We start from the raw sequence: 15656 nt of genomic DNA on the forward strand, positions 1-15656 counted from the left end.
TTGAATATATCATCACAAATGGCCAAATTTGAACTAGTTCTCATAGGAGACCAATACAACTCCTAAGATTGCCCTACAACTAAAAACCTTATAGCTCAAGATTTCTCAACCAACCAAATCAAAATAAGATTATTCAAACAAAACCAACATTATCATCTTGTTCCTTTATTTTTAATTAATTCAATCATTTAGTAATTGTCGGATTTCATCATCAATGCATGGCCCTGCAAAGATTAAAAAAAGAGTAGAATGATATAATTTTTTGTAAATTATTAATGCATACTTAATTAAATGATTTGATGATCAAGGTTTAATTGATGGAGCCATCCCTATTTTGATTCTTCATGCCCTTGCAACTTTAGAAATCCTCTCCTGCCCTTCTTCAATGGCATCAGCGCCCTCGAAGCTCTACTCAGGTGAGCTCATTTCCATCTCACCCCGCAGATCGCTCTCTTTCTCTTTTCATTTTCGTTCTCTGTGATCCATTACTTCAATTCACATTTCCGCTTCCGTAGACGATGTCAGCCTGGTCGTTGTCCTTCTCGATGCCAATCCTTTCTTTTGGGCCGCCGGAGCAGGCGGCGGAAACCACCCCGCCGCAACTCTTCCCTTCTCAAAATTCCTGGACCATGTCAGCTGCTGTCTCCACCTGTTCTATCTTCATAACGCATCATAACCAGATACTGAACTAACCCTAGCGATTCGACGCTTTGTTCGTTTCAGGTAATTCCGTTTTTGAATTCTCTTCTCCTTATGAATCAGCTCAACCAAGTGGTTCTCATCGCCACTGGCATCAATACGTGCGGCTACATCTACGATTCCGGCAACGGCGGCCCCGAGGGAAGCGACAATGTGTCGGAGATCTCATCGGAGATATTACTGAGGTTGGAGGAGTTTGTCTGCAAAGACAGAAAGATTGGGAAAGGCACTGAGAGGGCTATGGGTGGCAGCGTGTCTTCCCTCCTCTCCGGGTCTCTTTCACTCGCTCTTTGCTGTATCCTTGATTATTGCATTTGGTGAAGTTAGCTTCTTTTCCTAGTTCTGTGTCTTCAGAGTTCAACTACTCTTTAACAAGGAGAAGACGTACAGAAGGTTTTTAGGTCTGGCGCAATTCATCCCCAGCCCAGAGTATGTATCATTATTTCCTCCCGGCTCCTTTTGTTTAGCTCTTTGTGTTTTGATCATAGTTGTCTTAATCTTTTATTGGGTCAATTGAAGTCCAATGCCAGGCATGTTTTCTAGATATATTTTCTTTGTTACTTTTCATTTTGCCTATGAGGTTTAGTTTCTCGACACTAAATTCAACATGAAATATATGTATGTGTCTGTGAATAGAATCTTGGATATGGTTTCTCCTTTTTTATTTTCACTGTATGCCTTAATAGAATCATATGGGATGATGTAATGAGATCGTTGTAGGTACTATGAATCTCAAGTTTTCCTGAATTGAAATAAATATGAAAAAAATAGGCTCAGGATATTTTGATCAAGATAAATTTCAGGGTCATTGGATTTGCTTTGAGATGAGTATAATGTAAATATTGATTGATTCCTTACAACTTTGAAACTCAGCTTGACCCAAAAATTTTTCCAATAAATATGCCAAAATTAGACCTGTCAATTTCGGGTCACGGGTCGGGTTCGGGTCGAACCCGGATTGACCCGGTAATATTCGGGTTCGGGTCAACCCGACCCGTTTTTGTAAACGGATCGATTATCCAAACCCGAACCCGACCCGCTTCGGGTTCGGGTCAACCCGACCCGACCCGCGGCAACCCGTCGGGTCAACCCGAACCCGACCCGTTTTTGCAAACGGGTCGGTTTCCCGGACCCGAACCCGACCCGCTTCGGGTTCGGGTCAACCCAAACCCGAAAATTTTGGGTCGGGTTTTCGGGTCGGGTCAAATATTGACAGGTCTAGCCAAAATGGCTGCATCCATCATTCAGTTGATTATGTCTTTCTCTCATACAAAAGAAAAAGTTATATTAGACATTGATATTAATGTGAGAATGCCATTTTATTATAGTTAATATTACCCTAGAAATGAATTAGGTGGATTAAGTTGAGTTTGATATCTATTTGATACAAAAGGCTTAAGTTAATAAATGAAAGCTTGCCACAAGTATTTTAACATCAAATATTATTTCTAACTATTTAATGCGAGACTTTCTAAATACTCTTTAAACCATAGAAGTTGCATACATATACACTTTAAGCATTAAAAATTTTCCCATTTGCGTCACACACAAAGATTAACCGAGTGGTTCACTTCATCACTAGGCACCATAGAGAAGTTTTTATTATTTTTCTCATGCAAGTGGAAAGATGCCAAAGATCATGAAATTTCATCAACTAGTGAAATTTAGTTGAACCGTCTCCTCTTGGCTCTTATATCAATTGTCAGGAAATGAATCACTTGGGACAAAGTTGGGCTTTATAAATGGCTAGAAACATCTTTTTTTTTTTTCATGTAAAACTTGACAGTAGGTGAGACTTAAGCACTAATATATTGACCCTTGAAAACATTTTAAACCCTTGTGAGGGATGTACTTTTATGTGCTTTACCATTATAATGTTAAGAATCTTCTAAAAAAAGCTTGAAACAAGACTGCTATAGTGAGGTATGGTTGGCAACTAACATAAGCTAGAATTAATAGTGTGAGATTACATTAAAGAAGTTTGACTATTTGAAATTTATTTATTGATGTAAACATCCATAGAAGATCCAAAGTCTACCTGTAATGGTTTTAGAAATTTCAAACAAAATGAAATTCTAATTGAGCTATTTTAGTGTGTGTTTTTTGCTTATGATCTACTATGGATAAACGATGCATCTTTTGAAATAAGTAAATAATTAGAATATGAGGAAATGCTTAGAAGAGATGAGGCTTAAGATTAATAGGATAAAGATAAACATTTGATATTCAATTTTAGTAGGACTGAATAATTATCAATTAGTGTTGGTGGAAGATAAAGTGATAATATATGATGAATTTATTATATAAAAGGAGATATAAATGAGAATATAAGTTTTATAGCTAAGAGTAAACAAATAGAATGTGGATGTGCTTGCAATAAGAGAACATGAAAAGTAATGGTAAATTTCATAAAATTCCAATTTTACCATAATGCAAAATTGATACAACAAGTCAATGCTAGCCAAATTAAGCTTGGTAAAAATGAGATTGTAAGATGGAATTGCTTTAAAGTTAGAAATAGACTGTAATGCCTATTCATATAGGCACTAAAAATAATTTGGTGATTTGGGTGTGCAATAGTGACCATAAGTTGAACCAATAAGACAGATAGATAAGCTTAATTTGGAACTATTAGTAAGAAAATGTGATAGAACCAAAGGCAACATGGATGGAGGTTCTGAAAAAGTTTGTGCAAAATGGTATTAGCAACTTATGCGTCTCTTTCTTTTAATTAGAAATAAATGACTAAAGAGGATCGTAAAGACAACCTTAAATAGTTGGTATAAGGCTGATGATGATCATGATGACGTGGGTCTAGTTTTGGTGAATGTTAAACCTCCAGAATCCTGTTGTTCATATCTTAGTAACAACCTGTTCTCAAAATCCATTTATATTAGATCAGATAAAATTAGAAAATTGAATTCTGTAAGTTCTCATTATGTCAAGCATGAGAAATTTTGATGCTATTTCTCGTAAATGCATTTATTTATGAGTAATTTTTCACCATTGGTTGTTTCTATGAGTATGAAGCTATTGTAGGAGAACTATTTTTTTTTCTTTAGCTGAAATTATTATAGCGATCCTTTTTTAGGCTGTTACAGTTCACATGCTTGATTAAGGTGCATGTATATCTTATGCTCAATTAAATTAGCTTTGCACAGAAAAGAACATTTACTTTTTATTATGTTGACCCTCTTTCTGTTTCTTGATGATAGAGGACTTGATTTGTGATGAATAAGAATAAAATCTATAGTTTTTATCTAATTAATATTAACAATGACATCTTGCAGGCTTCCGGCAAAGGCTCGTTGTTTTTTTTTTGCGTGAAATTACAATCAAGGCCTCATGTCATATTCCCCATTTTATTTATTCATCACCTATCCTGTACCAACCTTCCTCTTGAGGATTTAATTGCATTGTGTTTTATTTGCTTGAAATAGAAATGCTTATGCTGTTTACCTGGATACTGTGATGCAATAGTAAGTAAAATGAATAATATGCAAGCTTAGTGATGTAAATTAAAATTTAGAATTTTCAGTTTTATATTTTCTCACAGAAAATCCAAAGAATATATTTTTTAAATAATACTTGTTTTATTGTGCTGCTGTCTGGATGTGCTATAAGGTTTTGAAATTATATTAGTTTTTGGAACAAGTTAAATTTTCTTGTATTGTAGAATGAGGTTCAATGCTAATTGTTGAGTATGAGTACTCTGAGCGTCTATTTTTTATGCATGGTGCACACTGAACATCTCAATATTATTAAATCCACATTGGTTTTGGATTTTTCTATGAATGATTTCCACTGATTTAGTTTATGAATGATGTATTATCTTCTGAGAGCTGGATGTTAATTTTCTAACCTCTGTGATTAAATAATTACTTTTTGGCTTCCCCTTACTCCTAGGGGCGGAGCCAACCCTAATTTTCAGGGGGGGGTGCAAATTTATAAGGCGTGTATATCGGGGGTCTAAGGGGCCAGCGCCCATGGCGGGGTTCGACCTGCCCGGTCAGGTCGTGGGGCCAAGGGGCAGCGCCCCTGCGGGGGTTTCCGGGGGCGGAACAAATTTTGGTTTGAAGGATATTTTTGAAATTCAATGATGAATTCTCTTTACTATTTCCTAGGGGCAATTACCTAAAGACCATAGTATTTTAAAATTTTTAGGGGGGGCAATTGCCTAAAAATCATTGTAATAAAGACAAAAAAATGAATGAAAATGGACAAATTACCTAAAAAATCATATAATCACATTTTTTAAAATTTTTTGAGGGGGTGCCGAACCCAAGAGGGTTCCGCCCTTGCTTACTCTATAAAGATAAACTATTTATGTTGAAGTTTCTAAGTTGAGTGTCCCTGTTGTGTTAACTTATTGTTTTCTTTGACCAATGCATGACATCATTATTTTTTATATTGTTTTTTGACAGCGTCACTAAATGCATTTTTTGGACCCAAGTTGTCAAATAGTTCACTTTTTGTATTTGATTATGATTGATACATGTCATACGGGCCAAGTATCAATCTAACATCTTGTGACAGATCCTGTGCTTGCAGGCATCTCCAGATGGACCCGAGCAGTACGTTTCTAAGCTATTTGTATCTTTTGTTTTATACGGTTCAACCATTTAGAGGTGAATTTTCAGATATGTTGCAGTAATGAATGCAATATTCTCAGCACAACGTTCCATGGTATGATATACATATATTTTTATAAGTATTCCTTTTGTAACTCTGATTTAGAATGTTATGCCTGTGAAAGTGGGGATATTTCTTTTCACAAATGTTATGATGTATGTCTTATCATTTTAGGTTGGTTTTTATCAACCTTATCTTTGTAGTTTAAGCAACGCTCAACTTTCAACTTATTTTGCTAGTTTTATCAAACTTATTTTGGTAGTTTTATGCCTGCTAAAGATAGTATATTTCTATTTCATAATTGTTTTGATGTTATTCTGTTCATTTTGGTCCGGTAATTTTTTTATCAAACTTATTTGGTAGTTTGAGCAACTCATAACTCTATCGCAGAATCACCATCCAGCTAAAGAAGTCTTTAAGCTATCGTTTGCATTTGAAAATGGAAATTCCTAAGCAAATCAAATACAGCTATGTATCATGTGCTAAAGTTAAGCTCAAGGGTTATGTGATAACTGACCTTGGTATATATTCACGAAGAACTAGGAAGGCAAACATTCTTACAGTAATTTATTTCGTTCTCTTCATCAAACTCTATTTGTTTATAGCTTGAATCTGATTAACTGATCTACAGAAGGCACTATCTCATTTATTTATTTATTTTTGTAGTTCTATTATCCATGAATGTTCTATTTATGTTGCATCTTGTTTCCACGGAGTCAGCTGTTCCTGAAAATTTGAAATTTTAATATGAAAACTGATGTAATGCTTCATCATTTCATCAATACAACGATGTATGACATGTCATCAAAGTCGTTTGTGAACTTCTAATTGATTTGTTTTATTCTGTAATAAAGAGGATGACTTTTTTTTTTTTGGCTGAAATTTAAAGAGGATGACTTATTTAGTAGTTTCTTCCGTGATATAGTTGTCTTTTATGAATAATATCAACTATTCTTTTTTATTTCACATGGGTTACTCTCCCTCTTATTATTTTTTTAATGGCTTAAAAATTTACTATAAACTAATAATGCTTATATATGGAGAAATTATCTTATGAATATTGAAGAATTGCAAGAAAGTTTCTACTCTGTTCGCTCTCTTTCACCTTTTCTCCTCTCTCTCTCTCACTCTTGGTGGATTCTAGTTCTCTCTTCTCCCCTTTTCCCCTAGTTTGTATCATTTGGAATTAGATTCGTGTCTTATAAAAATCATTTTCCATTAAATCTACCAAAATCAAGATATTAGTTGCATTATCAATCAATGCCAAACTTTCCAATGTGGCAAGGCTATCGAATAACCTAAATGACTACACACTCTTGCTCATCCCTAATTATTCGTGGGAAGACGATTGTATGGATTTTATTATTGATTTACTGAGGACCACCCTCGAATATGCCTATCTTTGTTGTTGTAGACTTTGAAAATTCTCGCCCAACTCTTCTAAGAAAGTGTCCTAGGTTAAATTTTCATTACATTGATTGGATTATAGATTAGACGCTAATAAAAAAATTTTGCTCTCATTTTTGCGAGAACTATATTATTTGACTCCATCTTTTCCATTAGCGTAAACCCTTATAATTACTTATCTTTCCTAATTGCGAGAGTGAACTTTCGATTAAGGCTAGTTTGTAGGTGTTAAGTAATCAACAGTCAGCGTAAAACTTTGCCGAATAATCATAACAAAAATCATTTAATATATGTTGTGTGACCTGAATACAATGACTTAGAGGAATTAATACAAAAGATACTTCTTGAAAAAAGTGTTTTTATTGGAGAAGATTTAAATGGATATGTTGGTAGAGAAGTTGAAATATTTTAAAAGCATTCATGGTTGTTATGAGTTTAAAGCGACTAATGAAGGTGATAAGACTATATTAGATTTTTCTCTAGCTTATGATTTTATAATTGCTAACCCTTTTTTAAAAAAATAGAGAAGCATCTCATCACTTATAAGAATAGACATAATAAAACAAATGGATATAGTAAAACTCATATTGATTTTTTTTATGCAACAACAACATCAAGCCTTTATCCCACTACGTGGGGTCGGCTACATGAATCCTTTTTCTCCATTGTGTCCTATTAAAAGTCAAATTCTCGTTTAAATCTAATAAAGAAAGGTCATTCTTAATATTTTCTAACCAAGTCTTTTTAGGTCTACCCCTACCTTTCTTAACATAAGTCAAATCTAATACCTCTACTCTCCTAACCGGGTCATCGCAAGGCCGCCGTTTTATGTGACCAAACCATCTAAGGCGACTTTCTCTAATCTTATCTTCTACTGGAGCTACTCCAACCTTTTCACGTATATGGTCATTTCGTATCCTATCTCTAAGGTTAAAGCCACTCATCCACCTGAGCATCCTCATCTCTACCACCTTTAACTTAGTATTATGCTTCTCTTTTAAAGGCCAACATTCTTTGTACTTTTCAAAGATTGTATAGTTAGTTCGAGTGAAAGTTTATGTACCCGGTATCGCTTATTAGTTTTGTACTTTAAGACGAATGGGTGAAATATGAAAAATAAAGTAAAATGTTGTTTTAGGATTAGAGAATAAGATTGAAGATCTTAAGATTTTGAATATATGTGAGGAAGTTAATGTTATGTGGGAAAAAATAGTTAATGATATTAAGAATATTGCAAAAGATATGTTTGGGGTATCAAAAGAGAAGCTCCTAATAGTAAAAATAGTTAGTGGTTGAATCAAAATGTGCAAGAAAATATAAAAAATAAGAAGTTTTATTATAAAAATTGGTTAGAAGTACTCAAAAAATTAGAAAAGATATAAATAGGCCCATAATAAGTCTAAGGAAGCAATATGTGATGCAAATAATTTAGCTTTTAATGATTTATATAATAGATTAGATACTAAGAAGGGCCAAAGATGTATGTATAAGTTAGCTAAAAAAAGATAAGTAAGAATTTAGTTCAACTGAAGTGCATTAAGAATGAATAGAAAAAATTAGTTTTATTAAAAGATGATATTCAACAAAGGTGGATAAGATATTTTGTTAAGCTTTTTAATAAAAATTGTGAGAATACAATTGGCTTTAATGGATTTAACACCCTAAATGAAAATAGAGACTTTTTTTTATCGGCGTATTAATAAAATCAAAGTTAGAGAGATTTTAAAGAAAATGAAGTGTGGAAAAACTGTTGGATCTGATAATATTCTAATAGAGGTGACAATGCTTAGGAGATGGAGTTTCTTAGCTTATGAAACTTTTTAATATTATTTTGAAGATTTAAAAGATGTTAGATGAGTGGAGGAATATGTTGATTCCTATTTTTTAAGATAAAGGTGATGCATAAGAGTGTGCGAATTATAGAGAAATTAAGTTAATGTGTCATAATTTAAAATGGGAGAGTTATTGAGCATAGGTTGCGACGTGATACTAATATTTCTCAAAATGAATTTGAATTCATGTCAGGTAGTAGGCCTACTATGAAAGATATACATCTATTGAGAGATTTGATGGAGAAGTATAGAGAGAATAAGGAGGATCTACATATGATATTTATTAATTTAGAGAGAGCTTATAATAAAGTTTTTAGAGAAATGCTATTGAGAGTTTTAGAGAAAAAAAAAGGTTACTAATGCTTATACTCAAGTCATTAAGGATATGTATACAGAAGCTGTTACTTGTGCTTAAACACAAGGATGTTGAACCAAGTATTTTCCTATTTCAGTTGGATTACATCAAGGATCAACTTTAAGCTCATATCTTTTTGCTTTGATTATGGATGTTCCCAGGTCTCAAGTCCTAGATGAGAAAATTTGAGGGTTGCGTTAGGTAGTCGACAATCAGCGTAAAACTTGCCGAATAATTATGACAAGAATCTTTTAAAAAATTGTGTTAATGCTAGGGCGTCCCCTGGAAGCGACGCGCTGTACAGCCTGAATACAGTGACAAGTGTGCAAGGGCCGCTGTACCGGCGCTCGGGTGTAGTGTTAAATAGGCAAGGGTTCCCACATCAAGAACGGATGTGGGAAAAAAAGCTAGTCCATGAAATTAAAATTAGGATAGGAACTTGGAATATAGGCACCCTTACAGGAAAATTATTGTAATTAATAGATATTATGATTCATAGGAAGATAAATATTTTGTGCATTCAGGAAACTAAATGGGTTTGAGAGAAAGCTAAGGAGATTAATAGTTTGGGATATAAATTATGATATTCGGGTAGGAGTCGTACTAGAAATGGTGTAGGTGTAATTATAGATAAGAGTTTGAAGGATAATGTTATAAAAAGTAACAGAATTGGAGATAGAATTATAGTTTTAAAGATTGTTGTTGATGCTAAGATTGTTAATTTTATAAGTGCTTATGCTCCTCAAGTAGGTTTGGATATGTGTTCAAAATTATAATTTTGGAATGACTTAGAAGAATTAATACAAAATATACCTCTTGAAGAAAAAGTTTTTATTGGAGGAGATTTAAATGGACATGTTGGTAGAGAGGTAGATGATTTTAAAAGCATCCATGGTGGCCATGAATTTGGAACGATAAATGAAGGTGGTAAGATTATATTAGATCTTTCTTTAGCTTATAATTTCTTAATAGCTAATACCTTATTTAATAAAAGAGATGAGCATCTTATCACTTATAAAAATGGATATAGTAAAATGCAGATTGATAATTTTCTTATAAGAAAATTAGATTGTTTAGATTGCAAAGATTGTAAAGTTATTCCGAGTGAAAATTTATGTACCCAACATCGATTATTAGTTTTGGACTTTAAGATAAAGGAGCAAAAAATAAAAAAATAAAGTAAAATGATTTTTTAGAATTAGATGGGGGAATTTAAAGAATATTAATAAAAGTATTTTTGAGAGTAAGATTTTAGATCTTAAGATTCTGTCTGTGCATGAGGATGCCAATATTATGTGGGAAAAAGTGGCTTGTGATATTAAGAATATTGCAAAAGATGTGCTCGGAGTTTCAAAGAGAAAAGCTCCTAATAGTAAAAATAATTGGTGGTGGAATTCAAATGTGCAAGAAAAGATAAAAAATAAGAAGATTTATTATAAAAATTAGTTTAGATGTAAAAATTCTGATAATTGGGAAAGCTATAAAGAGGCTCGTAAGGAATCTAAGAAAGCTATTTGTGATGTAAAGAGTTTAGCTTTTAATGATTTATTTAATATATTATATACTAAGGAGGGAGAAAGATATATGTATAAGTTAATAGTAAAGATTTAGTTCAAGTGAAGTGTATTAAGGATGAAGATCAAAAAGTACTTTTCTTAAAAGATGATATTCAACAAAGGTCGATGAGGTATTTTGCTAAACTTTTTAATAAAGAATGCGAAAATATGATTGACTTTAGTGACTTTATCACCCTAAATAAAAATAAATATTTTTGTTTTTATCGGCGTATAAGTAAAACCGAAGTTAGAGAGGCTTTAAAGAAAATGAAGTGTGGAAAAAGCTGTTGGACCTGATGATATTCTAGTAGAGATGTGGAAATTCTTAGGAGATAAGAAATTTCTTGACTTACTAAACTTTTTAATACTATTTTGAAACTAAAAAGATGCCAGATCAGTGGAGAATGAGTGTGTTAATTCCTAGTTTTAAGAATAAAGATGATGCACAGGAGTGTGCGAATTATAGAGGAATTAAGTTAATGTGTCATACTTTAAAACTATGGGAGCGAGTTATGGAGCATAGGTTGAGTAGTGATACTAATGTTTCTCTAAATCAATTTGGATTCATGCTGGGTAGGTCTACTATGGAAGCCATACATTTATTGAGAGGTTTGATGGAGAAATATAGAGAGAATAAGGAGGATCTACATATGATATTTATTGATTTGGAGAAAACTTATGATAAAGTTCCAAGAGAAGTGCTTTGGAGAGTTCTTGAAAAGAAAGGAGTTAATAATGTTTATATTCAAATCATTAAAGATATGTATGCAGGAGCTATTACTTGTGTTCAAACACAAGGTGGTTTGACCAAGTATTTTCCTATTTCAGTTGGATTACATCAAGGATCAGCCTTAAGTCCATATCTTTTTGCTTTAATCATGGATGTTCTCACTAGACATTTGCAAGAGGATGTACCTTGGTGCATGCTTTTTGCTGATGATATTCTTCTTGTTGATAAGATTAGAGAGGGAGTTGAAGGTAAACTTGAATTATGGAGGTCAATTTTAGAGTCTAAAGGTTTTCGCTTGAGTAGATCTAAAACTGAATATATGGAGTTTAATTTTAGTAGAAATAGACCTAGTGAGGGGATTATGACTTTCGGCGATCAAGTCATTAATAAGAGTACACATTTTAGATATCTTGGTTCTATTGTGCAGAGTGATAGTAAAATTGATGGGGATATTATCAGCAGAATTCAAGTTGGATGGTTGAAGTGGAGGAATGCATTGGGCTTATTGTGCGATAGAAAAGCCCCCCTCAAACTTAAGGGAAAATTCTATAAGATGGTGGTGAGACCTGCAATGCTTTATGGTGCCGAATGTTGGCCTTTAAAAGAGAAGCATAATACTAAGTTAAGTGTTGCAGAGATGAGGATGCTTAGGTGGATGAGTGGCTTGATCCTTAGAGATAGGATACGAAATGAGCATATACGTGAAAAGGTTGGAATAGCTCCAGTGGAAGATAAGATTAGAGAGAGTCGCCTTAGATGATTTGGTCACATTAAATAGAGGCCTTCTGATGACCCGGTTAGGAATGTTGAGGTATTGGATTTGGCTTATGTTAAGAAAGGTAGAGGTAGACCTAAAAAGACTTGGTTATAAAATATTAGAAATGATCTTTCTTTATTAGATTTAGATGAGAATTTGACTTATAACCGGACACAATGGCGAAAAAGGATTCATGTAGCCGACCCCACGTAGTGGGACAAAGGCTTAATGTTGTTGTTGTATGGATGTTCTTACTAGACATTTACAGGAGGATGTACCCTGGTGTATGCTTTTTGTTGATTCTTCTTTTTGATAAGACTAGAGGGGGAGTTGAAGATAAACTTGAATTATGGACGTCAATCTTAGAGTCTAAAAGTTTTCGTTTGAGTGGATCTAAAACCGAATACATGGAGTGTAATTTTAGTAGTAATAAATCTAATGGGAGGATTATGACTTTGGGCTATCAAGTCATTAATAAGAGTACTCATTTTAGATACATTAGGTCTATTGTCTATAGGGATGGTGAAATAGATGGAGATATTATTAGTATAATTCAAGATGGATGATTGAAGGGGAGGAATGTATCAGGCCTATTGTATGATAGAAAAGTACCCCTCAAACTTAAGAGAAAATTATATAAGATGGTGGTAAGACTTACAATGCTTTATGGCGCAGAATGTTGGAAATTAAAAGAGAAACATACAATTAAGTTAAGTGCTACAGGGATGAGGATGCTCAGCTGGTTGAGTTTCTTTACTCTTAGAGATAGAATGCGAAACGAGCATATACGCGAAAATGTTGAAGTAGTTGCAGTGGTGGATAATATTAGAGAGAGTCGCCTTAGATGGTTTGATCGCATAAAACGTCGAACTTCTGATTACCCTATTAGAAGAGTAGATGTATTAGATTTGACATATGTAAAGAGATGTAGAGAGAAATAAAAAGACTTGATTAGAAAATATTAGAAAAGTCCTTTTTTTATTAGACTTAAATAAGAATTTGACTCTTAACAAGACACAATGGAGAAAAAGGATTCATGTAGCCAAACCTCACGTAGTGGGATAAATGCTTGATGTTATTGTTGTTGTTGGTAGGTGTTAAGTGCATAAGTTATAATAGCAACTATTTGGGTTTAGGATTAAAAACATATTGACTTTAGCTTTAAAATGGATGGTGGGAGAAATATTGGCGAACCTGATCAACATTTCATATTTCTATCTTCTCGGGTTATCATGTACACTTGGTCTACTTAGTTAAGAGAGATGGTTGTTCCAACATAATCAAAGGATCATTGTCAGCAGTCATGGTTGTATTGTTCAAGGGAAACTATGTTGACCTGGGGTAAATTTTTCTGAAGTGATAATTTTAAGTCAACCATAACTAACAAAGGGGTTCATGCTTTATCAAGTATACTCGATGATTCACAACTCATCAGTTTAAGCTAATGGAGAACTTGTGGCGGCTTTTAGTTGTGATTGTAATTTAATGGTGTAATTTCACGGTGAACCACCCAATAAGAGGGCCTTGGTCATAACCATTTATTTGTGGTGCCATTGGTAGTGAAATATTCCTGTAAGAGGACATGTGTCATGTCCTTACCAGGGAGAGATTTTTGAGAGCAATCATAAAAACACTCAGTATAAAATTGGCTCTTTATTAGCTTAGGTTATCTTAAATTCATCACCATTTTCATACTATTACAAAGGTGAATGAGTATTTTCTTATTAGCTTATGGCGATAGATTTCTCTTGAATTTTTTTTTTATATTTTAGAAATCTTTAATTTTGCATATTTTCTCAATATTTGAGACTTGAATGATTTGCATTTGGATTTGAAGGCATTTTGAAAATAGAATCTGATATGTTGATGTTTTTTTTATCAATGCGGTCATCATTGAGGTATTTTAATTGTATTTTACTATTTTGAACCTTGTCAACTTTGTTTATTTTTGCAAATGTGAAATAAAATATCTTGTCATTTTAGGTTTATTGTGTAGATGTTTATCACTAGGATTAAGTCTTATCAACTCCAATCATTAGGATGTGGAGGATCAAATTTGAAAACTTGGACATACGACTCTATCTAGCAGGCAAGGCAGCCCGCTTGAGAATATTGTGCGATGGAATGATGATTTTAATTTTAAAAGAGAAGGTTTACAAATTTTCAAAGTAATTGCACATCGTTTCAAAATAATTGCACAATTCTTGATGCAATGGCATGTTTTTATAGAACTTCATTTGAACTAGAAATTACTTCTTGATGTGTGTAGAAGAATTATTATTTTTTTAAATTCATTTGCTTGTGCGAATGCGTCGACATTGGAATGTGTGTAGCATTTAATTTTGTGTTTTGATATTCGCATCCTCTTTGCTTGTAGGTACGTGTTGTGAATCTGATTGTGAAGGTTGCAAGTTAGAGTTTAAAACAATGATGTTGCATTTAGTTTATAGTTCTTTCATATAGACCCACACAAGGAATCCAATTTAATTCATATTGTGTCTGATAATTTAGAAAAAAGTGAGGAAGATTTTTCTGCTTGTAGGTGAGCTACTGAGTTCACTAAGTCCCCTGTAAGTTTATTTCGATTTCTATTTTTATTATTTTAATTCTTTCAACATGAGATATAACAGTCTAAATGTTCATTGAAAGCTCATGTTATGCTTATTGGCAAGCTTTTAAGTCCTTGTAATTTATGCTTATGTTTAGTTCTTGTCTTGTAAGGCAACAATCATCTTATTTGAAAGTGCCAATTTCTAATTTTTGTTATAATCTTTATGATTTCGTATTGTATTTATGTCCAAAGATTCATTTTAATTTTGTTTTTCCAGTGTCATTTCACTGGAAAATTTTGTAACCTCCTGACATCTCCCTCATATAGATGTATCTATCTATAGGGAGTGCTAGGCTTGCCCTATGTTCTAAAAAAAGTGTGCATGGCCAATGACTAAGACACCATCGCTGGAGGTCTTGAAACCAACCATGCTTAAAAAATTGTGCATGGGACTTTACCACATGAAAAAATATTGTGCTCAATGGAGCTTTCCCACTATTTGAGATGACTCTCCTAAGTCTTTTTAATTTACACTTAAAAAAATTGCGCCTCTTTTATACTTGCATGATGTTACAAACTTAGCTAGCTTTCTTAGTTGCATTGAGACAATGTATATGAGTACTTATATTTTTGCGGTATGGCGAAGCTGTCTTTATTTAAATTATATTGATTCTTTTTTTGAAGAATATTGATACGCCCTAGGGTTTCACAAATTCGGTTTTGCCCTAATTCCCCTCAAATGAAGAGAATAATTCTTCACAAAAAGCACAATTCCACGTAGAAGTAGATGAGAGGAACAAAACAAGATCAAAAGCAATGAATTCCCACGGTAAAATCACAAGAGTGTGCACTTTGATGATTTTCGGATTAGGACACAAACCTTCCAAAAAGATGAGGAAAATCTCTCAAAATTAGGGCACAATCACAATAAAGAGAAGGGAATCCATATAGTATTGAAAGAGAAGCAAGTTCAACACAAAAGAAAGATACAATTTGTCCACTTTGAGAAGGACAAGGTTTCCCACTACAAACCCTAGAAAACTTAGAGAAAAAAATAGAAACGGCTAAGAGAAAACCCAAATTCTGCATAACCCTAGAAATCCCCCTTTAATCCCTACTTATAGCAAGCAAAAGACC

General features: G+C 33.3%; 1 protein-coding gene across 2 annotated transcripts in view; it reads left to right on the top strand.

The window, feature by feature from the left end:
* Nucleotides 1–272: 272 nt before the first annotated feature.
* The window catches only part of LOC110096473 (general transcription and DNA repair factor IIH subunit TFB4), a 28871-nt gene continuing 13487 nt past the window's right edge, over nt 273–15656 (top strand). Inside the window, exons 1-6 of one of the 2 annotated variants that reach the window (XM_020822449.2) lie at nt 273–416; nt 516–631; nt 724–994; nt 1082–1128; nt 5251–5273; nt 5340–5385. In XM_020822449.2, the coding sequence (XP_020678108.1) occupies nt 386–416; nt 516–631; nt 724–994; nt 1082–1128; nt 5251–5273; nt 5340–5385 (534 nt within the window). In that variant the 5' untranslated portion in view covers nt 273–385. Of the gene's footprint in view, nt 417–515; nt 632–723; nt 995–1081; nt 1129–5235; nt 5274–5339; nt 5386–15656 lie in introns of both variants that reach the window. The other variant, XM_020822448.2, reaches the window with a different exon arrangement.

This window comes from Dendrobium catenatum, unplaced genomic scaffold (assembly GCF_001605985.2).
Source record: "Dendrobium catenatum unplaced genomic scaffold, ASM160598v2 fragScaff_scaffold_156, whole genome shotgun sequence".
Taxonomy (NCBI): Eukaryota; Viridiplantae; Streptophyta; class Magnoliopsida; order Asparagales; family Orchidaceae; genus Dendrobium; species Dendrobium catenatum.